The sequence below is a fragment of the Oreochromis niloticus genome, linkage group LG5 (genome assembly GCF_001858045.2).
Source record: "Oreochromis niloticus isolate F11D_XX linkage group LG5, O_niloticus_UMD_NMBU, whole genome shotgun sequence".
Lineage (NCBI taxonomy): Eukaryota > Metazoa > Chordata > Actinopteri > Cichliformes > Cichlidae > Oreochromis > Oreochromis niloticus.
The window spans coordinates 21,686,356-21,714,158 of NC_031970.2; the positions used below are offsets into that span (position 1 = coordinate 21,686,356).

Genomic DNA, 27,803 nt, shown 5'->3' on the forward strand with positions numbered 1-27,803 from the left:
TTCTCCTGACCTGTGATTGGACTCCGTTCAAAACTAATTTAAACGGAAACATAAGGGGACAAGCTTGGAGTTCGGCCTTTGGTGTAGTCGATACCCAAAGTGAGATACTGATAGATGTCAGTGTCTTCTCTTGGTCTAAACCCCTGACAGGAACCAATATATGCATTCAGTGGGGAATCCGTTATGAAAATACACAACATGCACACACACAGTGTTGAAATACAATCACTGGACACTTTATTAGATTTACCCTTTTGCCACAGAAATGCCTTAATTCTTTGTGGCATAAATGGAACAAGGTGCCGGAAAAATTCCTCAGAGATTTTGGTCCATATTAACAGCAGCACACAGTTGCTGCACATCCATCATGTGAATCTCTCAATACAAACACTCCCAAAGGTGCAAGAAAACAGTTTGAGGTGTGATGGTGACAGTATGTTATCCTGCTGAAATTAAGCAGCCACTAGAAGATGGGTACATTGTGGTCATAAAGGGTTGGATGTGGTCAGAAACTATACTCAGGTAGGCTGTGGTGATTAAAGGATGTTCAGTTTGGTGCTGAGGCAGCCCAAAGTGTGCCAGGAAAATATCATCCACATGTTTACACCACTACCACCAACCCGAACCACTGATACAAGAAAGTTTGAATCCATGCATTCATGTTGTTTATCACCACATCTGATCCTACCATCTGGTTGTCGCAGGAGAAATCCAGAGATGTTGTTCTGCAAATTTTCTGTTTCCCAGTTGTGGTGAGAACTGTAGCCTAAGTTTTCTGTTCTTAGCTAACAGATGTGTCCTGTGGTGTGGTCTTCTGCTGCTGTAGCACCTCTTCTGTATACCTTAGCTGAGTTGATTGTTTGAGCAAGCAACAGTATCCTTTCATATCAGTTTGAAGCAGTCTGGCCATTCTCCTCTGACCTTTGATATAATCGAGGCATTTTTACTCAGACAGCTGATGCTGAATGGATATTTTCTCTGTTCAAACCATCATCAGATGGCTGTGTGGGAAAATCCCAGCAGATCAGCAGTTTCTGAAATATTCGGACCAGAATGTCTGGCAACAATACCATCTTTCTTCTCTGTTCTGATGCTCCATGATGTTTGAACTTCACAGTATTTTTGACCATGTCTATGTGCCTAAATGTGTTAGCTTTACTGCCGTGTGATTGGCTGATTAGACCCCTAACCAGCTGCAGCAGATGACTGGTTCTGCCAGAGGTTTGCTTGCCCTCGATTTTGGGGGTTTTCTCACCTTACAATATAAATGCTTTGAGGTAATTGCTGTTGTGATTTGGCACTTTGTGAATAAAACTGAACTTAATATTTGGGTTAATGGGCAGTTTAACACGTGTAACTAATTAAGCGGCCATGCATGTGAACAAAACTGTGCCACATGATCGTTATTAAGAATTATACAGATTTAACTAACGAGCACGAAGTGCAATTTAAGATGCTTGTACACTTTTACTTTATTATTGATTGCTGCCATCATAACATTTTAAGGTTAAAAATTTATGACAGTTATACCTTAAAAAGTAATATTTTGAACGCATACTTCAATTAAATTCAATTTACAATTTGTCATAACAAGAGATATAAATTAATGCACAAATCTTTTAGTGATATGAATAAATTAATACAACATAGCACTTATGGGAGTTTAATGTTACTACTTTTACTTAAGTAAAAGATCTGAATTTTGGTACCGTTAGTTCTGATGTTCTGGTAGTAAGTCTAACTGAGCCAAGCTGTGGTAACTACATGGAAATAGGTCCATTAGTCTTGTTTTATGTATAAAATCTGCTAAAAGGAAAACGTAAACTAAATGTGTACTTCACTCCTCTTTACCTTATCACCTCTGGTAACATCATGCTAACATTTTCCACAGCAACTCCAAGCTGGAGTCTTGCCTGAGCACATGCATGGCACATCTGGATCTGGTCTTGTACTTTGTGGCAGAAATTTGCCAGCCTTAACAGTTTTAGCCATTAGATGAGTAGTTGGTATTAGGTGGTGTTACTGGTCTTGTAATTATGGTTCATCATGGAGAACGTTGAGACACATATAGCCTTTGGGTTTTGGCTGCTTTATTACACCTCAGCTGGGTCACCACTCACCTCCCCCTTCAGTTCCCACACACGCACTGGCATCCTGTTCCTGCACTTCTACCGACCACTGCACCTTTGCTCACAGGTGTTCAGCTTGGCATGCGTTCATAAGCCCCCCTATCGGTTTCATGCTTCACTTACAAACAAATATTTTAATGGACAGGGGATGAGTGACACGGCTTAATTTCTGACAGGCTTACTCTGTGCCTGATGCATTGCAGCACACCAGCTCTGAAGAAACAGGCCTTTGAATGCTTGGGGAATGAATATGATTCCATTGTGTGCAGGAATGTATGTGCCGGGAAAACCGTTACTGTGATGAAGAGGGAAAATATGAGCGTGTGTAATAGAGAGAGTGCATGCAGCAGTGTTTTCTTTGATGTGAAAGTGTACGGCTTGTGTTGTGTTCAGACGTGCAAAGTGCAGAACTCACCTGTTAGTAATAAGCTCCAGTCTAGAAATGGCATTTCTCTGCATTCCTCAGATTCTGCTTCACCAGGGGGCTGGATAAACGTGTGCATGTGCACACACTCACACAAACAATTTCTCTTCTCTCCCAGCAGCCCACTAAACCACACATTAGTGATCAATCACACTCGCAACAATCTCGCCAAGCAGACACGCAGCCAATGAATACACAGGACAGAAGAGATTCCTCCCAGTATGTTCTCTCCTACTCTCTGATGAAAACGGTCACAGTCATAGCAAGCAACCCAAAACAGGGCTCCACAGCAGGCCGCAGCCTGTTTGGTCTACTATGAATAAAAACCAGACTGGGTTTCTTTCTTCTCGATATCAGAAAGAGATCCAGTCATCCATGACAAACTAGCGGCTGATATGTGAATGCAAACATAGCTTCTTTCCGATTTTTCTCCTGTCAGTGCTCGGGTTTGTTCATCTAACAGTTGATTCCTCTTTATTCCACCATTCTGCACAACTCTTCATCCTCCCACTCTCCGAGAGGGCTGCAGATGCTGAACCTGGCCCTCATTCCAAAACAGCAGGAGTTCGAGTCTCCCAGCTCATTAACACACAAAATTACCTCCCACCCCCAAACCACACTTCATTCTTCTCGAACATTCGCACAGAAAAACCGAGAAGGAGACAAAGCTTTTTCCCACAGTGACTTTATTAAATATATATTTAATGTTTTATAAACACAGCGTGGGCATCATTGCAGATTAATACCAGTACAGCAAAAAAAACCAAACAAACAAAAAAACTCAACCCCCCCCAAAAAACAAGGATTACAATAAACAGATGAGAAAGCCCTCGTCATCTTCAGTCCTTCATTACTGGTCCTGAAAAATGAACACAGAGGAGTCATGTAGCATGATGTGATCGTGTGTCACAGACCTCTGATAAACACTGTGCGCTTACCTTAACCATGCGACCATGAATCAGATATGGTGACCTAAAGTCATGCTGGCAGTTGCTGTAGCCCATGCCCAGTCCCAAGCCTGAACCGAATGACAAAGGCCACACGCGACCTAGCGGAGAAAAATAATCCCTGTTGCATGGCTACTAAGAAAAGGAAAGAAAAAAAAAGGAGGGTTTTCTGAAATAATACTTACGTTTAAAGACAATGAGCGAGAACACAATGCCAACACCGAGGCCCGTTACTGCAAAGAGAGAGAATTATTAGTGGTTTTATTAAACTACCTCCTATTGATTTGACTTTATTACTGAGGTAATGTGATCATCTCCCACCCAGCGTGAAAACTGGCCAGCTAAAAATCTGGTCGGCTGTAAATAGGTTAGCTGTAATGAGCGAATATTTGGTGCAGAAGTTGGAAGGTAGCGCCACTTAGCAAGACTAAACTAATTAGCAAAAGACAGGAATAAAGGGGAGGAAAAAACAAAACAAAACACAGAAAATGACTTAGAAAGAAAGCAAAGCGTAAAAGGGGTTCAGGAGAGGGGGAACCGATCTAAAGAGGAGAAACGCAGAGGGCAGGAGAGGTGAGAGGTCAGTGGGTGCGCAGAGAGATTGCCAAAGTTGTTCGAACTCCTGAGTCCAGAGCGGGATCTTGAGGAGGAATGTGTTTGTGCGCTTAACTTCACCTCGCTGCAGGCCACACCACACCCAACAGCAGGCCAGCCAGCACAGAAAGCACATAAAAACAGCCATTTGGGCCCCTCCGACTCCTAATTGGATTCAGAGAGCTATGCAGCATGACCGGTGCGCCTGAACCAGAACCCTAAGACTGTTCCCCATTACACAGCTTACAAATGTCAAACAAGACCACAAAAGACTTTGCTCATCCTCTTTATCAGCACACATCAACAATAAATCATTCCTTCTGCTTCCATTTCAAGCAAAGATTTAGATGAAGTTAAGATTTGCCGTCTATTACAGCCACAGTCTTCCTTTGCTCTTCAGCCAGAGCATTTTTTGAAGCCTCTTGATTTTCCACTGACTGTAATACAGTAAAAGCACTGGCAGAAACTGAGGGCAGATCAACATCTCATTTTGGCATCTTTCCTTTTGTCTTGACATCTCCAAAGGAGGGGTGGATTATAACAAAAACATTTGTGCTGGAGAAGAATGAAATACACAACTCACAGGGCTGAAAATACTCCACGAGTTTTGCCAGCAAATCAAGTCCAGAGCCTGTTAATTGGGTTGCTATTCATTTAATCATTAGCTGAAGTATTTTTTGCAAATGGTATCAATAATAAAGTCACTTTTAATTACCCTGATTTACTGAATTTAGTTCAATTACAACTCCAGTCGTATACCTCTGGCAAATATTTTTGCATTGCAACACTGCAATTTTAAGATGATTTTGAGTGCATAGTTTCCTTTTAGAACTAATGATGATTCAGTGTGTTTGGACAGAGGCCACTGTTGAGGATCTGCTCTGCTTTAACTAAAGAAATTACTCTGCCAAACATGACAAGGTCATAACAATGTGAAATTATAACAATATTTTCTTTTTTATTCCGCAGCTCTACTCTGGACAGACCACTTGTGCTTCCAGCTTTCAGCCTGGCTGGTGGGGTGCGTTTAGGGATAGCACAGCCTGGCATCACCAGACAAACGTGCAAACATGAATTAGTCGATTTAAACATAACGCAGAAAGCAGACGTCTTTGAATCAAGCTCGCCCAAAATGAGACACGCAGTTCCAAACAGCCCAGCGAGAGAAAGTCGGGAGGAAATCTGTTTGCACAGGAGATGCATTCTGCAAGAAGTGAGACACAGATTCTCACATTCATCTGGTTCACAGGACAGCGTTAGCAAAGTCTACCACTGTGATCACAACTGGAATATTTAAAACAACTACTGGATAGACAGCCAGGACAGACAAAAGACTGTCTCAGCGTTAGCACGCAAGACTGTGGACTCGCAAGTCTTGTTCATATTCAGATTCATGGAAAAAATGCAAATAATCTTAGAAGTGTGTGTCAGACGACTGAAGACCTTAAAGTACAGATGATGCAACAACGAAAATAAGGCTCTACAAACAGGTCGACACCTAGAGGGAAAAAATACCCAAGAGCTCCTGAAGGATTGCTGAGTGAATTTTTTTCTGTAATAGTTTTGCCGTCCTGCACAATACTTTATACGCATATAATTGTTTTTGCATTCCTGCTGACCCGAGCAGTCCGGTTATAATAGTAAAGTGCTCTGTAAATACAACAGAAAGCAGGAACGGTTTGACGCTTTTCTTACTCAACACTCTTTCTAAAAACACCAATCTTGGAGAGTGCACAGCTGCTGGTTGTCAGCACAGCTGTATCTGCTTTTTCTGGTTAAAAAAGGTGAAGCTGTGGCTCATTTATGGTTGCGTCTGTGTCATTGTGGCCATATCTAGATGTACCATAATTACATAAAACCTTCTTTGGGAGACGAGTTCAGAAAAACAGCAGCTTGGAAATCACCATGATGTGCAGTTGAAATCTTAACAACCACAGTTACAGCCCGTCTCAATCAGTGAGAACGCAGCTAAAGTAGCGCCTCTTAAACTGCAACGGTGCGGACTCGCGTCTTTAACAGTTAAAGCTGAGGGTGCACGGACATGTGTTGAGGCACCAACCATGAGCAGTCAATTATATAAAGTTTTAACCAACCTTTATGGATCAGAAGACAGACAAACATTTATTTTTTTTTTTAAATATGCAAAATATGCATCCCTGATAAAATAAGCATCGTTTGGATATTTAGGGGTTTAGTTTGAAATGGAGCATTTATAAAATGCATTTATGCTGAATCATTTTTAAATAGCTGCATGCACACATACGAGGAAGTCTCAGCTTGTTCCAACAATGTGATAGTGTTTCTAGAAATGACATGAATATTCACTATTAATGGCTGTTCTCACTAGCATTGTTTACAAGTTCCTCAAATTAAATACCTCATGTCCGGTAAACACAGTTTTTCCTGACTATAAAGAGGATGACGGCTCTTTTCTCAGCACCACTCTACATGAAACTCAGTCCCTTTATAAAAAGAGCTCGATTTATTTATCATGTTTTCATCACAGCTGTAAGAAAAATGTGATCTTTAGCTACATTTTGAGTCACAGTTCCCGCTCTCTGCTTTTATTTTGAAGCAAACATTATTTTAAATCATTCAACAGATTATCTAAATATTAGGTAAGCTTGAATGAATATAAATGTAGGACCAGCGAAGCTATTTTTTAACAACCCCCTGAGCACAGCATGTACTGCAGTGTTTCTCTGACTACCAGACACACCTTGGCACAGCTGGCAATTTGCTCCACTGATCACGAAGCAGTGCCACGATGCAGATGTTTTCCTCCCAGCAAGATTACACATTTTATTGTGCTAAGACTGATGTCATTAGGTGAACAGATGTTTTGCCAGTCTAAGTGTTTTAGTGCTGGACCAACACTGAACAGAATACCACAGAAGACCCCATGGCGGTGTGCTCACTATAACTCACTGATGGTTCATCAGCAGTGACTTTCACTGAGGGCCAGAGCTCACTGAGGAAACTAAAACATCTATAAATTTCAATATTGCTATCAACGGGAAAAAATCCCTGCTTGTGTTGTAGCATAACTGATGGTTCTGGCAATTTAAGCCTGTCTGCTGCAAACTGTTCAGTACTGTGTATTGTTATTTTGCCATGAAATTTATGGATATTAAATATCAGAGACACCGACATAATGGTGAAAAATGAAGCTTTCGTTAAGTCAACAACAAGAAGAAAGACTTGTACTAACAGCTCGTTCACGCTCTTCTCTCAGTGCTTCACTTCCTGCTAATAATAGGCTAAATTTACCTAATTAAAATAAATAACATTAAACAAAATTACATGAAATTGTTTTAACAATTAGCTTGCAAAACAGTGAACTAAAAATGAGACTTTTCCCTCTTTTTGCTCTGAACTGCATGCCAACATTTTTCTTTGTTCAAAAAAAAGAAAAAGAAAAAAAAAGATCTTTACAAACATGCACTACAAATATGAAATTCTTAAAACATCTGTTTTTGATTTTGGCGTAAACTTTAACTGGCAAAGTAATGCCTGGTGTGAATACAGATTCTGAAGTTACAAAAATGAATAAAAACCAGTCAAACTAGTTCAAAGGTCACCTGACTCCACCTCTTCTTTTCAGCGAGCCTGACGTAAACCGCAGATTACAGTAGTCTTAGCAAGGCAGTGGAGAAAATGAATTAATAAATTAATAAATTAATAAATAAATAGATAGATAGAACAGAGCCCATATAGGCTGACCTCGACAAGGGGAAAAAAACAAAAACAAAAAAAAACAAACAGCAGTGCAATAAACCAGGTGTACATGCAAAAAACACAGAGGCAAAGAAATTAGGAGTTCATATTAAGATTTATATCAATTTTATATACAAAAAATAAATGTTAGCTGCTCCCTACCGATTACAACTTTAAATGTTTGTATACAGACACTGATGTCACAAACCTGTACTTAGATTAACTGTGATAAACAACTATTTTATTGTCATATAAACAGATATTTAAGGTGTGAAAAAAAGACACTGATAGATTGTTAACTAATAGCATTTACAAAACCAAAAAAACAAAACCAAATTGTTATTTGGTTGTTATCTGACAGAATGACCACAAAACAAACTTGGTATTTTAAAATTTAACCTGCTTAACAGGTTCTTTTTTTAAAAAAATTCCTTTTGTTTTTTCTTTAAGTTTACGCTCAGTTTCCAGAGCAGGTTTTCTTGTGTTACTTTCTGTTGTTCATGTTTAGTTTTAGTTTTGTTTTTATTATTTTCCGTGTTATTTTTAGTCTTTTTAATTATTAGTGTATAGAGGAAAATCAGTGCAGGAATTACATTAAAAAACACACTTTCTGTAAGCTGCTGACTGACAGTGTTGTAGACAGCCAGAGTCTCAATAAACGGATCCATCAAAGCCTCATCAGGAAAGCTGTGGGAAGTTTTGTTTAATCAAACTAACAAGTAATATAAATAAGGATATTACCTCTTCGTTTTTGTTTTATTTTATTTTAGTTAGTTATTTTCCAGGTTCGCAGAATTGTTTTAGGTTGTTTTAATTTGTGCCTAGTTTGCATTTTTATTTTAACTAACTGAAATGGTTTTTTTCACACCTAGTTTCAGTTTAACCTCGCCTCTAACTGAACAAAACACATTTTTATTAGTTTGTATATCTCTTCTGCAACTGCAGACATTGTTTGGTTTTATAACTAAAATAAATTATTCGGTCCCTATAATCCCTATAAGATACTGATTAAGGCTGCAAGTAGTGGACAAAGGGCAGGTAGATCAAGAGAGTCCAAAAACAGATAAATTAATCTGCTTTAGGGCGTGACTTCGCATACTTTCCTACTCAAACACACGTAATAACTTCCACCTCATGGCTATATCTGCTTTTCTTATGATATATTACTACACACTTAACAAATATTAAGTTTCATCTGTACAGCAGACAACTTTGACCTTAGTGACACACTAAGGTCCCACTAAAATGACTTCTCGCTCGGCTTTGACCTGTAGCGCTCCTTATTCTCCAGGTTTCACACACAGCCGAGTGTTTAATAAGAGCAGCAAACAATTACACTGCGTGTATAAAAAGAAATTAACCTGTTTTCACCGCTGTGTCAGCAAGGCAGCGGTCCCACTTCCGTGCGTGTTCGTCTGCCATGTTTTCTGCAGTCAGGAAGATCTCGCGAGAAAAGCACGAAGTCACATGACTCATTCCTTCACGGCTCCTTCAGTGTTGTCCGGTAATAACACGTCAATATTCCGGCTTTTGCTATTCACTTTCCTTTATCTTTTCATGTCTTTTGTTCTTTTTAGCTTTTATGAAATTAAAATTACAACTTTAAATTGTAATTACTTGGCGTGGTTTTTGTTTTGTTTTATTAACTGATCTACAATAAGGGCTGTCACTAAAGTTAGCTTCATGCCTGAGGTAAAGCCTTATCTCCCACAGAAGGACCTGGAAAAAGTTATTCATCCCTTTTAATCACTTCCCGCCTGGACTACTGTAATTCCCTGGACTTTGGTATACAACAATCATATATGAGCCTCCTTCAGTTAGTCCAGAATTCACCAGCTCGCCTTTTACTGGTATTACAAAAATTTGAACACAGCACCCTGGGCCTGCCATTTCTTCATTGGCTCCCTGTCCGTTTTAGAATTGATTTTTAGATTTTATTGCTTACTTTTAAAGCTTTAAATGGACTGGCATCTTTGTGTCTGTCTGAGCTGCTTCACATTCACACAACTATAAGAGCTTGGAAGTCATCTAACCAGTTCCTCCTATGCAAACTTAAAACAGAGGTGATCGAGCTTTTGCAGCAACAGCACAAAAAGCTATACAATATCTCTCAATATCCACAAAGCTCAGGCAGTAAACACATTTAAGTCGTTATTAAAAATGCATTTGTTCTCCTTGGCTTTGGACTCCAGTGTGACATTCTTTTAGACAAATGCAATTTATTATTATTTTTTATTCTATTGTCTTTTAATGTTGGGTATTGTGTTCAAATTTTATGGATATTAATGTAGTTTATCTATATATATATATACTATATACTTTTAAAGTGCAGCACTTTGATCAGCTCTTTTGTTTCAAAAGTGCTATATAACTACATTTGACCTTTGACTTTTCAATTTCTTAATCATTCAATTAGACACAAACACTGTATTTGAGAAGAAGTTACTAAGATCTGTATCCGGCTTCATGATGCAGCATATTTGCTATGATGTAAACACTCCAAATTATTTACCTCTGAGTAATCACTGAGACATCTGTAAATGGTGAAGACATTTTTTCTGGGTTATATTTGACTTTACCTTAAAACTTCCACTTTGGTTAGTTAATTAGTCATCTCGCCCAAACGGATATGTGTGCAGGAAATTCTGCATGCATTCACAAAGTGTTGCACATCAGATGTGTGCAGGCCAGGGTTTCCAGTTTAATGCAACCACAATTTAAAAAAATAAACAAAATTGCCACTGAAATTGGTTGCCTGTGTGATTATATATGCTATGTGTTAAGTAAGAATTTTGCCTTTTTCTTATTTTATTTTCTCAGAAACACTCTGTGTGTAACACTGATTGTTTATGCTGGAAGTGGAGCTGTTCTCAAACACTCAGTAATATACAGATGTTAGTGAGGTTTCCAGGCAGGTTTCTAATTTGCAAACAAAATAGGATGTACGCAGCTTCTTTCTAGGGGGAGAACCTAGTTGGCATAATGTAATTATACGCAAAAGTCTTGACCCACCCCAGGTTTCTTTATATTTTGTTTCCTTGGAGACACAGACTTTCTTATACATTTTTTAAAGTGTTCTTGAGCAATAGCTCTCCAGGCTTTCTGAAGGTCTTTCAAAGTTTTTCTTTGGACACTGGTTGCTTTTTCACTCATTTTCAGTCTAGGTTTTTCAGGGGGATGTTTATTTTCTTTGTTAAGCCACTTATCACTGACCTATGAATCATTCAAGCATAAGAGTCCTTTCCTTATGCTTGAATGATTCCGAAGACACAACACTGGAAAGAACCAGTGTTGTGTCTTCAGACAACAGACAACTTAGCAAAGAAATGATTTTAAATTACGTCTTTAGGCACTTTGTTGCTAGCAGCTTGGCACACATACAGTAAAGAAACAAAAACACAAAAGAACAAGAGAGATGCGTCTGGCCCTTCACTGGATCCATCTACTGTTCACTGAAGCCTCATCAGAAATGGTCTTAGTGGAAGGGTGGCTGTCAAGAAGTCAGTCTTAAGGAAGGGAAACAGGGACAAAGGGTTGAAGTATGACTAATTATACAAGAACTGGACTGAAAATCAGTGGCAGTAGGTCTGACGGAGTGATAAATCCAAATTTTAAATTTTGGGTTCAGGCTGTTGTGAGTCTATACAGGGGGGTCAGGCAAGAGGTACAACATTGAGTGTCTATAGCTATCTGTAAAACACGAGGCTCTGTCATTGTTTCGGGCTGTATTTCAGCCAGTGGGTCTTATCAAAATTTATTCAATTATGAACACAGAAAAGTACTGTGAGATATTGATCCACTATGTAATACCGTCTGGAAAGCATCTGATTGACAACGGCTTAATTTTTCTGTGTGACAATTACTCCAAACACACTCAGTTGAATGTCCTTCAAGAAGCCCAGAGAACTATTCCTGAAGACTGCTTAAAGAAATAACAAGAAAGCTTGCCTAAGAGAGTTCAGACTGTGCTGAAATACAAAGTTGGTCATACCAAATATTGACTTTCAAGCTTGTCAGAAGAGCACAAACTCAGTTTTTGCCTTATATACTGTATTTCCCTTTATGTTTGCACGTGTTTCAATGAATAACTGCATATATTTCCAATTTTCCCAGCAAAATATAGAGAAATTATGGGTGGCTCGAGACTTCTGCATAGTACGGTAACTCTCAGTATTACAAGTAATAATTATCAAAGGTGATCAGCTTGCCTTTACAGCAGTGCCCTTAGCATTAATAACTAACGGATTACCATAGATATAGATATCTATTAACTTCCATCACTATCATGCACTTGAGGGAACATTCAGATTATATTATACGGACAAAATAAGACAAATGACATGAAAACAAAAACAAGTTAGAAGTGATTTTCTTTTATAATAACTACTATTAAATTATTTAAAGATCAAAACCTAATTTAAAAAACATACATAATTACTCTTACCACAGAAGATTAATTGCACAAAAATAAAAGTGAGAAAGTAGTTCATAATAACTCACATAAAAATATAAATTAAGATCTGCTTTCTTTTTCATGAGACAGGTTAAACTTGCCGCCGCCTGCACTCTCCGTGTTTTGGGGGGTTATTTTTTTTAACTCCCCCTGCGTGTTTGTCTATCTGCTGCCCTCTCTGACAGCACATTTACTACACCACTCCTCTCTTTCCATACTTGGCAATGCCTTTCTTGCTCCTTCGCTATTGGCTGCTGCAGAGAAAGGCCAGAGTGACCCGGACATGCAACCGGGGCCTGTTTTTGTGACTGCAGCCTCCTTCCTGTAGCCCGGTTGAGGAAGTGAATTTCGCTGACAGGGCTGGGTTCAGAGAGGGAGACGCGAACAAAACATCTTCATCACGGCTCTCAAAAAACATCAAAGCAACAAGAGACAAAAGGAGCGACCTGTTAAACCATAGTAAAGTTAGGGTGTACACTCATTGGTGAAGTCGTCCTCTCCCCTGCCCAGCTGAGACCGCCGCAGACATGGTAAGGGCCGCGTTCAGGCTGCTGGGAGAGACGGGGACGGGGCTGCTAACTGGAGGGAGGGGGGTGCTAAGCTAAGCTAGCGCTGGCTAGAGGCGCTCAGTAGTAACCGGAGAGGAGCAGCAGATGATATAAATCATCGACGTATATTTAACTTGCACTGCTGGCAAAACTTGCGCTGAACTACCGGATGAGAATGAATTAGCTTCGTGGTTAAGCTAGCTGCTGTTTCTTCCTGCTAGTTAGCTCATAGCTAGCCAGGCTACATGCCCCGTAGGCATAAAGTTAGCACAGGATGTTTTGGATTTGACACAAGTTGGTTAATAGTAATGGCGAGGGGTCCTAATATAACACACTGACACACGCACACACGCCTGTGCACATACACTTACACACAGGCTAAAATAGCCAAGCGCCGGGATGCCTGTAGCTAAAATAAGACCGCTCGCTCCTCCTATTCCTAACCATGACAAGCTGTCAGCCTTCTCTGCTTTTCCCAGCCTTATAAGTTTGATCTTGACTGAGCTAATGGTTTCTCTGGAGGAGGATATTACACCCAGTCCAAACAATCCATACCAGCACAGCAGTCACTGTTTACTTATTCCTTATATTGGCTCATTGTCCTACGTTTTCAGCCCATGTAGCAGTAGGCTTGCTTTAACTGGACCCGTATTTGTGCTTATCAAAAAATATATATATTTTTTTATTAATATGCTTGACTTGACCACTTGTAAAATGGTCTTGCTCTGTCTTACACTGTTTATAAAAGCATTCGAAAAATGGGAAGAGCAGCTGTTTTTCTTCCATCGTCGCCCACACTCTCCTCTTCCTCACCTCATCCATCCTGCCGGGCCCAGCCTCGCCGTTCTCGCCTGACCCTGAGGCTTGTTGGTCTGAGCTAGTGTTTACACGGAGACAGGAGCGCTGTTAAACACAGTGTCAAGAAGCACAGGTGTCTGATGGAGCCTTCGGCTGAGGGGAACGTGAAACGAGGCAGAAAGCATCTCAGAGGAGACAAAGTGGCCTGGGAAAATCTGCTTTAAAAATATTCTGTTACGTTCGGGGTCGCCCTTAAGGAAAAATATTTATGGATGGATCGAGGAGCTATGAGTAATGGATTATTAGGTTTACTCTCTTAAGGCCTTACTTGAGTGGTGATATTAGAGATTGTCTCACCTCTGAAGACTGTTTCGCTTCATGTTCAGTGTTTTCTGGCTGCCAAACACATCATAAGCACGTTTTTGTTTGTAATGGATGTCAGGATCGTGGAATTTTAAAGTAAATTCATATATGTTAATGGATTTTAAGTAGGCATGATGAAACATGTTTAGCTAGATTGCTGAGTGGCAGTCAAAACATTGATCATTGTATGATAAAGCCAGGCTGGAAGTGTTTGCAACAAAGCCAGTACCTTCTACGGATAAGCTCGAAAAACATGTTTAGTCCCTTTTATTATCACACACTTAAAAGCATCTTCCGGCACATTCCCCAGAGTTTCATGTTGTGGCCGGTCTATCCAATGCTCTTCTCCAACATCCTGCTGTTCACTGCATAGTTAAGGCAGAAACCCCCCCTGGGGTAAAAGCTATGTTGTGTCAGTGCTCTGTGGTTATCACCATGTTCTTAATTTAGTTCTGAATGGTTTGCTTGGTGAAAGATAAGTGTACTGTTTTCCATTTCCCTAATCTTAAACCTGATGCACGACCAAGATGCTGTTTCAGATAATTTTTTATTTTTTTATTTTTAAAAAAAAAGGAACATATGAAGGTAACAACCTGCTAATACAACTGGATCTGCTGCTTCACACTGTAGGTGAAATAAGTCCTCTTCAGTTCAGACTGTAGTAAAGACACTAAATTGATTTTGGTGCCCTTGGTTCTGCAGATAATGGCGACTGTGCACTGTTCTTGATCATTCTACCAAATGTACCTTTAGGCTGTGTATTGATTTAACCTTACTGTGGAGTTGTAGCCATCGTCTTACAAGCCAGTTTGACAGAGAGATGAGAGGCATCTGTCTGACTCAGCTTGGTGGGGGATTGATTGCATCGCAGGCTCACTCTGCAGTACTTAATCAAAGCTTCAAATTACAAGGTTGGGGAAAAGAGAAAACCTTAGGAGTTTGGAAGAAGTGTAGTCATACGCTTATCAGGTGAAAAGATGAAGATCCTTTGATCACGACGACTTTATCAGTGCAGGATTTTCAAGGCTTCGATTGTTCACTTCATTTTATTGTCACATAAATCTGTCAGCTTGTGTGATTCAGACAAAATTGATAATGGTTGTTCGGAGGTGGGCGGGGAGGGATTGTCTCATTGAATATCTGTATGTGTGTGGCAGGAACTGGATCAGAAAGTTTCTGTGTTTCTGTCCTGCCAGAACTTGAATGTGTGAAAGTTTCATCTGTGGCCAAGTTCACAGTCAGAGCAGCTAGTTTTACCTTTGGGCTCCCAACACATCCCACTCTGCAGAACTGGTGAAGTTCCTACATAAGATGTATAGTAAAGAGCTAAGTCTTAAAAACTGAATTATCTGTAAGCAGTTAATTCCAAATAAAAAGTGTACTGCACTGTGTCTTTACCTAAACCCTAAAGTAAAAGTTGGCTCGAATGTTAAGAATGGACCTGACCTTTAAATGCTACTCTACCACACTTCCTGTTGCCCCATGATGATGATTCTTTAACCAGGTTACACCTCCTTTGTTCCTACATGAAACTAATCAACCAAACACAACAAACCCTTGAACCACCGCACAGCCTAGATAACTTTCAAGCCTGTGCGCTGAGGTGCTGTACATAGTTTGTTTTTGTCGTTTTGTTTTCTCCAACCCCCTAAACTTTGCAGTTGATTTCAGCTTTTCTTTTCACAACTCTCTGCAAGGTGCTCACATGACAAATCATGAGAGATGTTCAGTCTGCTGAGCTGGAAAGTTGTGTGTTTGTATTCTAGCAGTGTGGGCAAAGGTTTTCCTGCAAGGGTGTGAGGGTTTCCTGCACGGCAACTGCAGTCGTACCCGTGTACAGAATGTAGCAGGACTTTTATTACGGTGCTGTGGTGGAGACACTGATGAGGGTACGGTGTGGTTGCTTTGTTTACTCAAGCATGAGGGTGCGTATTTATATTTCTCTGTGTAATACAGCTACTCAGTTAATGTGAGCCTGTGAGTTTGCAGAGCTGATTCATTTTTTTAAGTTGTGCTTTTTAAAAAAAACATTTGAATTACCACAGCAGAGCATTTCTTTATTAAATGGAACCTGCTTTTTCCCCCGACACCTAATATTAGACTTGTATTCCCCATTTACCTGTTTTAGCTCATATTCACTTTCTTCTGATTGGCTGTCCCCCACAAACAGAAGGATTGAACAGCAGGTGAATGGCTAACGCTATTCTCTTCTTAATGATACACAGCTACAAATAGGAAAGAAAAAAACTGTCTGAAACTTTTGACTTTTTGGCCCTGCACATTTGTTGACCCTATTTGAGCATCTACTTTTGAAGTCACTTTTAACATGTGTCATCCCTGCACACCATTGTTGGACATTCAGAAGCCCATTCTTGTGAATGTATTATTGAGATGAATCTGCAGTGCATGAAGAAGTGTTAGTTGATCTTAAGATGACAAGTTAAGTGAGTATGTTGGGTTTTGTTTTGTTTTTTTTAGTGTATTTCCTTCAAAGAAATTCTGTGTTACAAACCCGCAAACTTTGGTTAACACAGGCTGCTAAAGACAAAGACCATCTCAGGAATTCTTTGGAAACTTGCCTCGGTGTCTGTGGGAAGAGATGTAGTTACAGGAAGAGTTCAGGTGATCCTTCCAGTCAGCACTGCCTGTAAAATCTAAGTTTTCCCCCTTTAACTGTTAGTAGCTGTGCTTTTGGCACGGAAAAAGACAAATACCGTAAATGTCCTTTCACTTGGTTTGGGCCCCAGGAAGAATAGCAACCACTATTGTGGAAGTTAATGGGGTTCCTTATAAATAAATAAACAAACTTAAAAGGTTAGCTGTGGTGAACTTACAGTACCAAATCTGCAGCATTCACAAACGTAACATGCTTGAATGCAGTCCTCCAAGAAACCAGCAGTTAGTTTGGCGTTGATGACGCTTTGCGTTGGTCAGATTAGTTGAAAAGTCGGCCAGAAGGGGGAAGAGTGACAGCAGAGCCCCGCTCGAAAAGACAAGTGCAGAAATCTAGGCAATGAAAAATTACGTCACGAGCAGCACAGATGGTCGCTGCAGTGGACACTTTTCATAGTTTTAACACTCATTTTCACTTCAGCTTTGTGGATGTTACAACTTAGCTCTCTTCAATGGTGACCAAGAGAAGCCCGCAGACCATTTGCTTGTGATACTGCCCCCTGGTTGACAGCGAACAGATACAACAAATACGACAGTCTGCTAAGTTGTCTGTAGTTTCTGCGTAGGACTGCCGCAGAATTACTTTCCCCTTTAGTTGTATAAAAGCTGAGTCTTTTCTTTATATCTTCTTTGGTATGTTGTATGGTACAAACATTTTAGCAGAGAAATGCTTGGATTCTTTTTTCGGGGGGGGGGGGCGGTTAATGTTAGCTTGTGTGGGTTTTTTAAAAACATTAATCTGTGTCTTCTTTATTCTCTACAGCACAGACATTTTGCTTTGAATTCATTATTTAACTGTGATCTAATGTTACAGTGCAGTAAGCCGTTGTCTCTGCTGGTTGTTTTTCAGAATGACCAGCAGCTGGATTGTGCTCTGGACCTGATGAGGCGTCTGCCTCCTCAGCAGATCGAGAAGAACCTCAGTGACCTCATTGACCTGGTGAGTTACTGTCTGATCATCATCTTGAACACATTAGGATGAGGCTGTTAAATCTGAAATGCAGTGTGAATAAAACTGTGCCTTTTTAGCATTTGGTTTGAATCCAGATTGGAGATTCAGAGAGTTTTACTTGTAGTTCTTCAAACAGCTGATTCACAACTGAGAGTGAAATCTGTTCTTCTCCAGAGTGTCTCTGTATTCAGTCTAAAAATTTACTGTGAATGGAAAACTCACTTTTTAAACTTTAGAGAACTTTTACTTCTAAGGTTGAATAATTTGTTAGGTACACCACAACTGCCTGTTAACGCAGCTGTCTAAGCAGCTATTTACAGTGACACTTTGTTGATTCCAGTCGTCAGAGAAGAGACTGCTTTAGGAACTTAATTAAGTACTCATTACAACTAAGGTTTGCAGAGGAGCTCTGATTTTTTTGTGTGTGTGTGTGTGTGTGTGTGTGTGTGTGTGTGTGTGTGTGTACGGGTTCGTACTATCCTGGTGGGGACCAAAATCTGACATTTACTATACTGGTGGGGACTTTCTGCACCGTGGGGACCAAAATCCAGGTCCCCTCGGGGTTGAAAGCAATTTTCACACTGAAAATGGGGTTTTAGTGTCAGGGTTACAATTAGGTTATGGTTAGGTTTAGGGTTAGGGTTAGGCATTCATTTTTAATGGTTAGGGTAAGGGGCTAGGGAAACCATTATGTCAATGGGATGTCCCCACCAGGATAGCAAACCAGACGTGTGTGTGTGTGTGTGTGTGTAATTTTTTTTGTAACCTACAGCAGCAGAAGACCACACTGGGTGCTAATTGTCAGCTGTCAGCTAAGAACAGGAAACTGAGGCTGCAGTTCACACAGGCTTACCAACGTTTAACAACAGAAGACTAGATAAACATTTCTTGCTCTGAAGAATGTTGATTTCTGCTTCAACATTCAGATGTTAGGGTCAGACTTTCTGCAAACAACATAAAAGCATGGAACCTTGTTGCATTGTATCAACAGTTCAGGCTGTTGGTGGTGGTGTAATAGTGTGGGGGTTAGTATCTTGGCATACTTAAGGCCCCTTTGTACCAACTGATCGTCGTTTAAATTACACAGCCTAACTGAGAATTTTTCCTGTCCAACCTTGTCCATCCCATCATAACCACATTTTACCCATCGTTTCATGGTTGCTTCCAGCTACATAGAACACCGTGGAACCAAGCTCAGATCATCTCAGACTGGTTTCTCCAACATAACAATGAGTGCACTGTATTCAAATGGCCTCTGCAGTCATCAGATCTCAGTCCAAGAATAGAGCAGCTATGGGATGTGGTGGAAAAGGAGATTTGCATCATGGACATACACACGAGAAATAAGCAGCACCTATCACGTCAACTGCTATCGTGTCAGTATGGATGAAAATCTCTGAGGATATGTTTCCAGCACCTTGTTGAATCTCTGCCACGAAGTATTAAAGGACTTCAGAAGGCAAAAGAGGGTCCAACCCAGGCTATGCCTAATAAAATGGCTGGTGAATATAAATAGCAGTATTAGTAATGTGTTAATAACAATTTATTATGGATTTGTTATATCAAGCCTACCATAAAATGTCAGTCGGTCTGATTTAGGGAAAGGTCTTTCAAATAATCGCATGTCTTATAGTATTTGCATATCTCTATATGTGGTATTTATTTCCATATTATACAAAAGTGAGTTTTGCTGCACACCACTGTATTATTTGGGTAACATACTATTTTCAGCATTGTAAAAAGTGTTTATTTAATTATATTTGTTCAGAGTGGAAGTAGCCACACCAAAGGGGAAAAAAAAACTTCTGCTTGTGTGTTAATTATTACTCCTCCCCCCCCCCCTTGCAGTTTTCTGTATTTGAGGTTGGTCGAGTTACTCGGTGCATTTTAACAACAGTCTGAGCTAAAGCTGACAGATTATAACTGGACACAAATCAAATCACACTTGTGCCTCTGTTTGCATTGCACCTTGTTTTTGTGGGTATATCCGTACCCTTTCAGCCAGACTCCCCACCTGCTCAACTTCCTCTTCTCTCACCTTTAACCCTTCTCCTCCACCCGCCCAGACATCTGTTCTTTCCTTACCCTATGACCACTGTGGCTGGTTGTTAGTGATTATTATCACAGCTGTCAATCACTTCTGCTGCCAGGCACCTTTTGGCTCAGTCTCTTCTCAAACTCTTCCACATAATCATCTGAAATCACCTCTTTCTTTCCGCCTCCTCTTCTCCTCTCTGACCACCCCCCACCCTCACCAGTACATGCTCTTCCCACTGGATTTTGTCCACCCTTGTTTGGCTTGTCTCAGCCGGTCTAGGCTGCCGTGTGTGTGTGTGTGTGTGTCTGTGTGTGTGTGTGTGTGTGTTCAGGGGGTATGGGGCTTTTTTTTTGCCTGGGTAACAGGCGCTCCTTTGTGTCTATGCGCTGATGCAGGAACGCATAGCAAAGGGACTCCATGTCAGTCTGTGAGAACTAATTTGTACCCCCTTATCCTCCAGATATTATGTTTCCCAATGATATTTTATTCCGTCTCCTCTCAGTAACCTCTGCTTATGGGGTGAAACTGGAATGTGAGCGAAAGACGAGAACTTAAAAGTATGTTTTCATCTACAATGAGAAGATCACATGACGTGATCCTCTGTGTTTTGTTAGACTGTTCCTCCACGCATCAGTGATTTTTTTTTTTTTTCCTTCTCCCCAAGCTGGTATCTGTTCTAGGAAGGCTAATTTTACCAAAACACCCTTTCATGTCTTTTGAGTACTCTCACGTCATACGGAACATACTTTATGAAATGTTTGAGGGGTTTAGATGTTCTGCAGCTGCTGTAATTAATCATCTGTGGTCATGTACTGAGCTTTTTCTCCCCATGTTTGCATCCAGGTGCCCAGTCTGTGTGAGGACCTCCTCTCCTCTGTGGACCAGCCCCTAAAGATCGCACGAGACAAAGTGGTGGGGAAAGACTATCTGCTCTGTGATTACAACCGAGACGGCGACTCCTACAGGTAGTTTCATTCATTTCTTCACCAAGATCTTTTGATCATGGTGGAAGAGACAGACTGTGTAAAATTGTCTCTGGCACAACCAAAATATTCTCAGTGGGGTTAAAGTCTGGACTCTGTGGTGGCCAATCCACACATGAAAATTATTTCCCATGCACCCTGAGCCTCTCTCTTCCCAAGGCTCTTATCCGATTACTCAGGTATCTCCGGGTTGTGATGTTTTTTGCCAGGCAGTGTCTGTTATAATCAGTATATCTGCTGAGGTAGAATAACAAATGAAATTTGAGTTTTTGTCTGTCATGCTAAAAGGCAACAAAATGTTCACATTTCCAAAAACTCACATTTTTCAGTTTGTGTCTTAATAAAAAAAATCTTAATAAACCAGCACATTATTTAGCTCTCAGTTTGAGAATATAAGAATTAAAGCTTAATACATAAAAAATTCAAGAATTAAGCCTGATTTATATGAATCTTTTCAAAATATTTGACAAATTTGGAGCACAGAAACCAGCGATTTGCAGCATGTAAAGCCAATGTAACAGCAACCGATTTGATAGAGGTTCATGACGGTATCATGGGCATTAAAGAGAAAGATCAAATTAAGTATAAAATGAAATTTAAAAAGAAATTCCTTCATTCTTTAACTTATGCTTCTCCTCTATGAGGACTGTGAACTTAACCTCCTTTGATGTTTGGACTTTTGCTTGTATAATGCAAGCAACCTTAAGGTTTCACTTCAAGCAGGTCACTGTTTTCAGTTTTAAACAGCGAAATTTAATATACCTCTGTCTAAAATCTGAATGTTTCATTCATCAGATCCCCGTGGAGTAATAAATATGAACCTCCCATTGAAGACGGTGCAATGCCTTCAGCCCGCCTGAGGAAACTCGAGGTTGAGGCAAACAATGCCTTCGATCAGTACAGAGACCTGTAAGTGCCAGAGAAGAAATCTAATGTGGAGTGTTTAATAACCTGTCAGTTTCAGCCTCTTGTGACATCTGATGTCTGTGTTATTCAGGTACTTTGAAGGTGGGGTTTCCTCCGTGTACCTCTGGGATTTGGATCACGGCTTTGCAGGAGTTATTCTCATTAAGAAGGCTGGAGATGGATCCAAGAAGATCAAAGGGTGCTGGGACTCCATTCATGTGGTGGAGGTGCAGGTGAGAAGCAGATGAATGAAGCTGTTTGATATTTTACAGGCTTATTTGATATTTAGCAGCTGTACCATTGTCAGCCAGGAGAGCTTCTAGCATCCAGGACACTGTTGCCAGATTGCAGATGCTTTTGCATGACTGTCTGGAGTTTAAGGTTAAAACTTGGAAAGCTTTTAGTGCACTTACTGTAATAGACCGGGTTGACAGCAGCTCGAGTAGTTGTCTTTCCTCGCTCAGCTCCGTGTGCCATACACACATGCACAGCAGAGTTTCACAGACATGCACCATTATCATTTCTGGATGGTAACATGTTGTCATGTTTTGCATAATCGCTTGTTACTTCTGTTTTTGTGAACAGGAGAAGTCCAGTGGTCGTACCGCTCACTACAAACTCACCTCCACTGTCATGCTGTGGCTCCAAACAACGAAAACTGGCTCCGGTACCATGAACCTCGGCGGCAGCCTTACAAGACAGGTAACGTGTTGAACTAAACTGCTGATTGGTCCTTTCATGCTATAGGGATTAATTAAGGAACTGAACGTGGTATCTCCTTTTTTTTTTTTTCTTTTTTTTTTTCCGTTTTTTTAAACAGATGGAGAAAGACGAGACGGTTGGAGAGTCCTCACCCCACATCGCTAACATCGGCCGCCTCGTTGAAGTCAGTAAAGCCGTCGACTTAACTTCCTTCCCTCTCCCTGTCTGAAGCAGCGATACTGCTCAAAGCCGTAAAATGACTGCAGTGTGTTTCTCCTGAATGAGTGTCCTATGCAGGATTCTGCATGACTTCAAAAGTCATGTGATAAACAAGCTAATCCAGCAGCGGACTTGTGTTTTGCTCTCTTGCAATGCCTCTTCCTGCAGTGCAAGTCTTACTGCTGTTCACGTAAAGACTTAAACAGCGCAAAAGTGGTTATGAAACCGTCAAAGAGGAAGCCTTCGCATTAGCATACCACAGTGCCACTTCACACTGCTGATAGAAAGTGAATCATAGGAATTATGTGTTGGGTGCTTATACAGGGAGTACAAGTGTAAAAAGTTGTTTGAAATGGCCATGACTTTGTTGCAGCTGTGCGAAATTTTGTTGTGTTGATGGATAAGATAGTCTTTTTCATTTTCATGACATCTCGATTGTGATATCTTTGTATATTTGCATGTAACAGGTTCTGTGGGAATATTTTGGGCGACTTTTTTTTTTGTTTTTGCATAAGCATTTCACAAGTAAAATCCTTAACATGCATCATAGACAGTAAGCCACAGTCACAGTGGTGGTGAGTGCTTCATTCTTCACCCTTGATTTACTGTTATTTCACATTCAACAGAGGAAAATCCCTTCGCCACATGGGACATTACAAAACCTGTCATACTTTACATCGCTGTCACACAACTCCATGTTCATGAAGTCAAGCTGTTAAGAATCAAATAGAAAAATAGAGCTAGCGGTTATAATGCATTCATTTTGTTTTCTAGGATATGGAGAATAAGATCCGCTCCACACTGAATGAAATCTACTTTGGGAAGACAAAGGACATCGTCAACGGCCTGAGGTACTGCTGCATAAGCTCTCTATGTGATGGGATCAGTGTTTTCTTCCACAGCACTTCCAGTCAGCAGCTCAGACGACAGATGTTGTCTCGCCTCCTGTGTTTCAGTCTCAACCCTGTATCTGTTTATTTGAGTCTGCTTTTGCTGCCCCTTGTCTCAGCTGCATTTCTTCTTCTTTTCACTACACCTGCTCCTTCCCTGTGCCTAGAGATGGATGCTCGATACTGACGCTGTGTCAAGCTTATAGAGTGCAGATCTTTAGAAGCACTGCTCCAAAGTGTGGTTCAAATCACCAACACTGTGGCTAACTGAGGTTTAGCTGTGCTTCACCCCACTTTCAATGAGTGGCTTACAGGGGCTTTATACTTCCGTATGTGTGATGTAACCGAAGATCCTTCTGAAAGCCCACAATGTAACATCCGCCATAATTTGATGTGCACCTTTCTGGTAATGTAACTACATGCTGCATTGAAGCATCCTGCACCTATTGAGATTGGCCTACTGCATTCCTCCTATGCATTTTTTTTTTTTTGTTTGTTTGTTTTGTTTTTCCCCAGTGTTTGAATTTATCGGTGAGAGAATAATAATTGTCTCCTTATAAGGAATAATAATCATAGTCTCAATATGAAGGACAAAAATTGATCACAACAAAGAGCAGAGACCCAGAAGACAGAAAAGTTCAATTTTTGCGTTTATTACTATTGCATAAAACACTGGGACATGACCACAAGGTAATTCACATAACACACTAGAATGAAGGCCAGCAACGTCGTTGACCACTCGTTATGTTGTAGGCAAAGATTCACTGCAGAAGTGTAAATCAGTCGTTTGCCTGCTGCTTGTGGGTTTGATTGACAGCGTGTAGAACAAACCCGATTGCGTCACAAACTCCTTGAACGTTTTTAAGCCATCATCATTAGCAGCTGACGCAGCACAGGACTCAACGGATTGTAGAGACCTTTTGACAGCCAGGTTAGTAAAACTCTCGGTGCCCACAGAGGAACTGTTGATGTCACAAAAGATTCAAAAACAGCTGAAAAACAAATCATCTTCTTCATTCTTCAAATAAGTTCTTCATAATCCACAAACATTGGCTACGTGGTTACATGCTTTCAGTTCATTTCACACTAGATGAAACATTTTCCACAACAATATGGGGCTTACAGTAGCCTGTCTGCAAAGTAGGCAACATTCAAGTCCACAAAATCTGTGGAATCAACATAGCAGCGTTTTTTCATAAACTGTTTTTGTTGTGCATTGTCCTGAATTATACGAAACGTAAACGGCGTCACCGTGGAGATGGGTGTTTGATTGTTAAAAGAGGTCAATACAGTTCTGCCACAACTGCTTCGAACATTTCAGTCCTTTCCTCAACTGCTGCTGTCCTTTTTTTGTTGCTGCCCTTTGTACCACATTTCCACTATCAATGTCTCTCCTCCTGTTTAACCCCTCTGTCACCTCTCCTCCCTTGCTGCCTCTCCTCTGTGCTCCAGATCTATTGAGTCTTTGCGTGACAACCAAAAGTACTGGCAGCTCCAAAAGGAGCTGTCACAGGTGCTCACCCAGCGACAGACCTCCATTGAAAAGGGGTCAAAGGTACAATCGAGCATGAAGAAGTTTGTATATGTGGGTGTGTCTATCTTTGTCTTAAGGTTTACGTCAAGGTTTACGACATAACCTCAATAACACTGACAATTGATCCTTACAGTTTCTGTTAATCATTATTTGCTGGGAGATTTAGTCTTTGATCAGATGGAACAGCAATGAAAGAGGTTTCATGGGGAAGTAGAGCGGCCAATGTAAAAACAGGAACTGGCTATTAAGAGTGAAGGCTGATATTCAAAGGGAAATGAAGATATGTACAGAAAAAAAATTAAAGCAACTTTTTTCCCCTCAAATTGTACACTGTATACACAAAATGTACACTGTTAGAAGTTTGAATGATCACGCAGTGTTGAAGATCAAAAGGCTGTATTGCAAGTTTTGTTTATCTTTGTGTTCAGCTGATTTCTGACAGAGTAACATACTAACCAAGTCAGAGTATTCAAATGACTCACTTGGGTGTTGTTTTGCAGTTTGTTGCCCTAATAAGGTTTTCTAAGATGCCGTGTTTACTCAGCATGTAGCACTGAAAACACTGTGTGTGTGAAACCACAGCACTGTTAAGAAAACAGGAAATGGATGATTAACGGGATGGCATTTTCACAAGAAAGCAGAATAAGTGGATATGTTCACATACACTCACCCGGAGGCTTTATTAGGCACACCTTGCCACTACTGGTAGGACGCCACTTTTTTGCCTTAAGTCTCTGTGGCATGGTCCATGTTGACATGATGGCATCACACAGTTGCTGCAGATTTGCTGGCTGCACATCCATGATGTGACCACCACAACCTATAGGTGCTCTATTGGATTGAGATCTGGTGACTGTGTACGTATTGTGGCAATGATTTGAGCTTTGCAACATGGTCTTATTCTGCTGGAAGCAGCCACCAGAAGATGGGTACACTGTGGTTATAAAGGGATGCACTTGGCCAGTAATAGTACTCAGGTAGGCTGTGGTGTGTTCCAAGATGCTCCTCAGCATACTTTGGTCATAATGAGTAGTTATTTGAATTACTGTTGTCTTCCTGTCACCTCGAAATAGTCTGTGAATTCTCTTATTTTTCTTATTTTTTCGTTATTCTCTGTAAACCCTAGAGATGTTTGTGCAGGTAGATCAGGGGTTTATAAAATATTCCAACTTTGCTGTGATTGGCTCATTTAGGTATTTACTTTAAAGAGCAGTTGAAGAGGTTTGGTGTTCGGTGAGTGTAAAATATAAATTTGTCAGGGTCATAATAAAGCTGCAACTGCATGACAACAACTGACTTTAACGGGTGGTCATGTGTGCAGTGTGTATACAGCTAACATGTTGTCATAACCATATAAAATCTCTCTGTGGTGAGACAAAAAAAAAAAGGTCTCCCCGCAGAGAGGAAGACTTAAATTGTTACTAATAAATTTCCTACAGCCTGAGTGTTTCTGTCTCACTGGAGAAACTTTTTCGAGCCCTTTGATGTTTTCTTGTTTGATTTTTGCACCCACTGACTTTTCCCACCTTCTTTTTTGTGTCTCCTCCACACAGGAGTGTGCAGACTCTGGCTGACAAGTCAAAGCAGGAGGCTCTGAAGGTCGACCTGATGGAGGCGCTCAAACGCAAACATAACAGCTAGAGATGCTACTGTTGTTTTCTTCTGTCTCTCTGTCTCTCTCTCTCTGCCTCATCCCTGCCATCTTTTCTCTGTTTCTTTACGTCTCTTCCTCCATGCCTGTTTCAGTGCTGCACTCTTGTTTATTTGTGGAAAAACAAAAAAGGAGAAATGCTTAGCTTTTTTTTTTTTTTTTTTTTTTTTGTCTGGTTGTTTTCATGCATCTCATCTGCCATGAAGCCATTCACTCACGCTCTGTTTGTCTTCTCCCCTCTTTTCACTCTCTCCCTCTCTCTCTCTCCCTCTCTCTCTCTGTCCCATGTTATGAATATGATAGTATTACCACGGTTAATGATAATCTCGAGGGTCACTCTAGTAATAATCCCTGATGTTCTCACAGCTGATATGTCCTCAGTCTGTTTGTAACGAGCGACTCTGGCCCTGCTCTTCCTCTGTGACGAGGACACAGACTGTGCAGTAGGTGGTGGAGGCTTGGCAGTGGTGTCATTATTATGTTCATCAAATTATATTCTTGCATCTATCTTTTTCCTTTTTTTTTTTCTATGGCACCCCCCCACCCGACCCCAAACCCAAATATATTTGTATAGAATTAAAACTGTCCATGTATAAAGAGTGGTTATTCTTCTGGGCGATATAAACGGTGCAAAGACGAGGGCGGCCTTTCTGTGTGAACAACAACGTTTTTACACTTTATTTCCACTCTGTCCACATGCATGAGAGCCTTTGTGGAGCTGCAGAAGGTGGAAATGAAAACTTCTCAAACATAGGGATGGACTGTTGTTATCACCGGGTACACCCTCATCATAATCAACTCCCCCCCCCCCCCCCCCCCCACACACACACACACACACACTGTATAACATGAGTTTGCTTCCCCTTTGTTCAGCCTGTTAACGTCTTCTCTATCCTCACCTATTATGTCTTTGTTGGGGGTCACAGTTTGTCTTGGTGTCACGGTGGAAACCTTTGTTTCCATTTTGGAGGGGAATCTTTGTTGTTGTGTTTTTTTTTGGTTTGTTTTTATTTTGTAAAGCTTATGACTCATATTGTATTAGAGCCTCCAGCAACAATAAAAATTGTAAAAAGCTACTTGCTTGTTTTAATTTTGTTCCTTTGTATGAATGTGATGGTTGGGTGGCTGTGGCTCAGGTGGTACAGCGGTTGGAGGATCGATTTCACAGCTATTCCAGTCTACGTGTAAAATGTATCAAAGTATCGTTGGGGACCCCAGATTGCCCCCAGTGTATCCATCGGAGTGTGAGTGTTTTCACCAACGTGAGATAAAGCGTGCCTGT

General features: G+C 40.6%; 2 protein-coding genes across 3 annotated transcripts; one reads left to right on the forward strand and one right to left on the reverse strand.

Moving 5' to 3' along the window:
- Positions 1-3,221: 3,221 nt before the first annotated feature.
- On the reverse strand, positions 3,222-9,322 carry micos10 (mitochondrial contact site and cristae organizing system subunit 10). The gene is made up of 4 exons (XM_003441432.5): positions 9,173-9,322; positions 3,686-3,733; positions 3,492-3,601; positions 3,222-3,412 (listed from the first exon to the last, which is right to left on the reverse strand). Exons 1-4 carry the CDS (start codon positions 9,285-9,287, stop codon positions 3,404-3,406), a joined length of 282 nt encoding a protein of 93 aa, XP_003441480.2. The 5' UTR covers positions 9,288-9,322; the 3' UTR covers positions 3,222-3,403.
- A 3,216-nt stretch (positions 9,323-12,538) lies between these two features.
- On the forward strand, positions 12,539-27,597 carry capzb (capping actin protein of muscle Z-line subunit beta). Of its 2 annotated transcripts, XM_005469587.4 has the most exons (10): positions 12,539-12,794; positions 17,497-17,586; positions 20,480-20,601; positions 21,415-21,528; positions 21,617-21,758; positions 22,111-22,227; positions 22,346-22,411; positions 23,221-23,297; positions 24,789-24,891; positions 26,424-27,597. In XM_005469587.4, the coding sequence occupies exons 1-10, from the start codon at positions 12,792-12,794 to the stop codon at positions 26,442-26,444; spliced, it is 855 nt and encodes a 284-aa protein (XP_005469644.1). In that variant the 5' UTR covers positions 12,539-12,791; the 3' UTR covers positions 26,445-27,597. The 2 variants fall into 2 exon arrangements, with proteins under 2 accessions (XP_005469644.1, XP_003441481.1); XM_003441433.5 differs by lacking the exon at positions 24,789-24,891 and having other exon boundaries at positions 12,542-12,794.
- The last annotated feature ends 206 nt before the right edge of the window (positions 27,598-27,803 follow it).

Excerpts from the sequence above, each read along its gene's own strand:
- capzb (XM_005469587.4), top strand. Across the intron at positions 22,228-22,345 it reads GCGGCAGCCTTACAAGACAG|ATGGAGAAAGACGAGACGGT; the intron begins GTAACGTGTTGA and ends TTTTTTAAACAG. Across the intron at positions 22,412-23,220 it reads ACATCGGCCGCCTCGTTGAA|GATATGGAGAATAAGATCCG; the intron begins GTCAGTAAAGCC and ends TTTGTTTTCTAG.
- micos10 (XM_003441432.5), bottom strand. The coding sequence starts at position 9,287 with ATGAGTCATGTGACTTCGTGCTTTTCTCGCGAGATCTTCCTGACTGCA. Across the intron at positions 3,734-9,172 it reads TGACACAGCGGTGAAAACAG|TAACGGGCCTCGGTGTTGGC; the intron begins GTTAATTTCTTT and ends CTCTCTTTGCAG. Across the intron at positions 3,602-3,685 it reads CTCGCTCATTGTCTTTAAAC|GTCGCGTGTGGCCTTTGTCA; the intron begins GTAAGTATTATT and ends TTTCTCCGCTAG.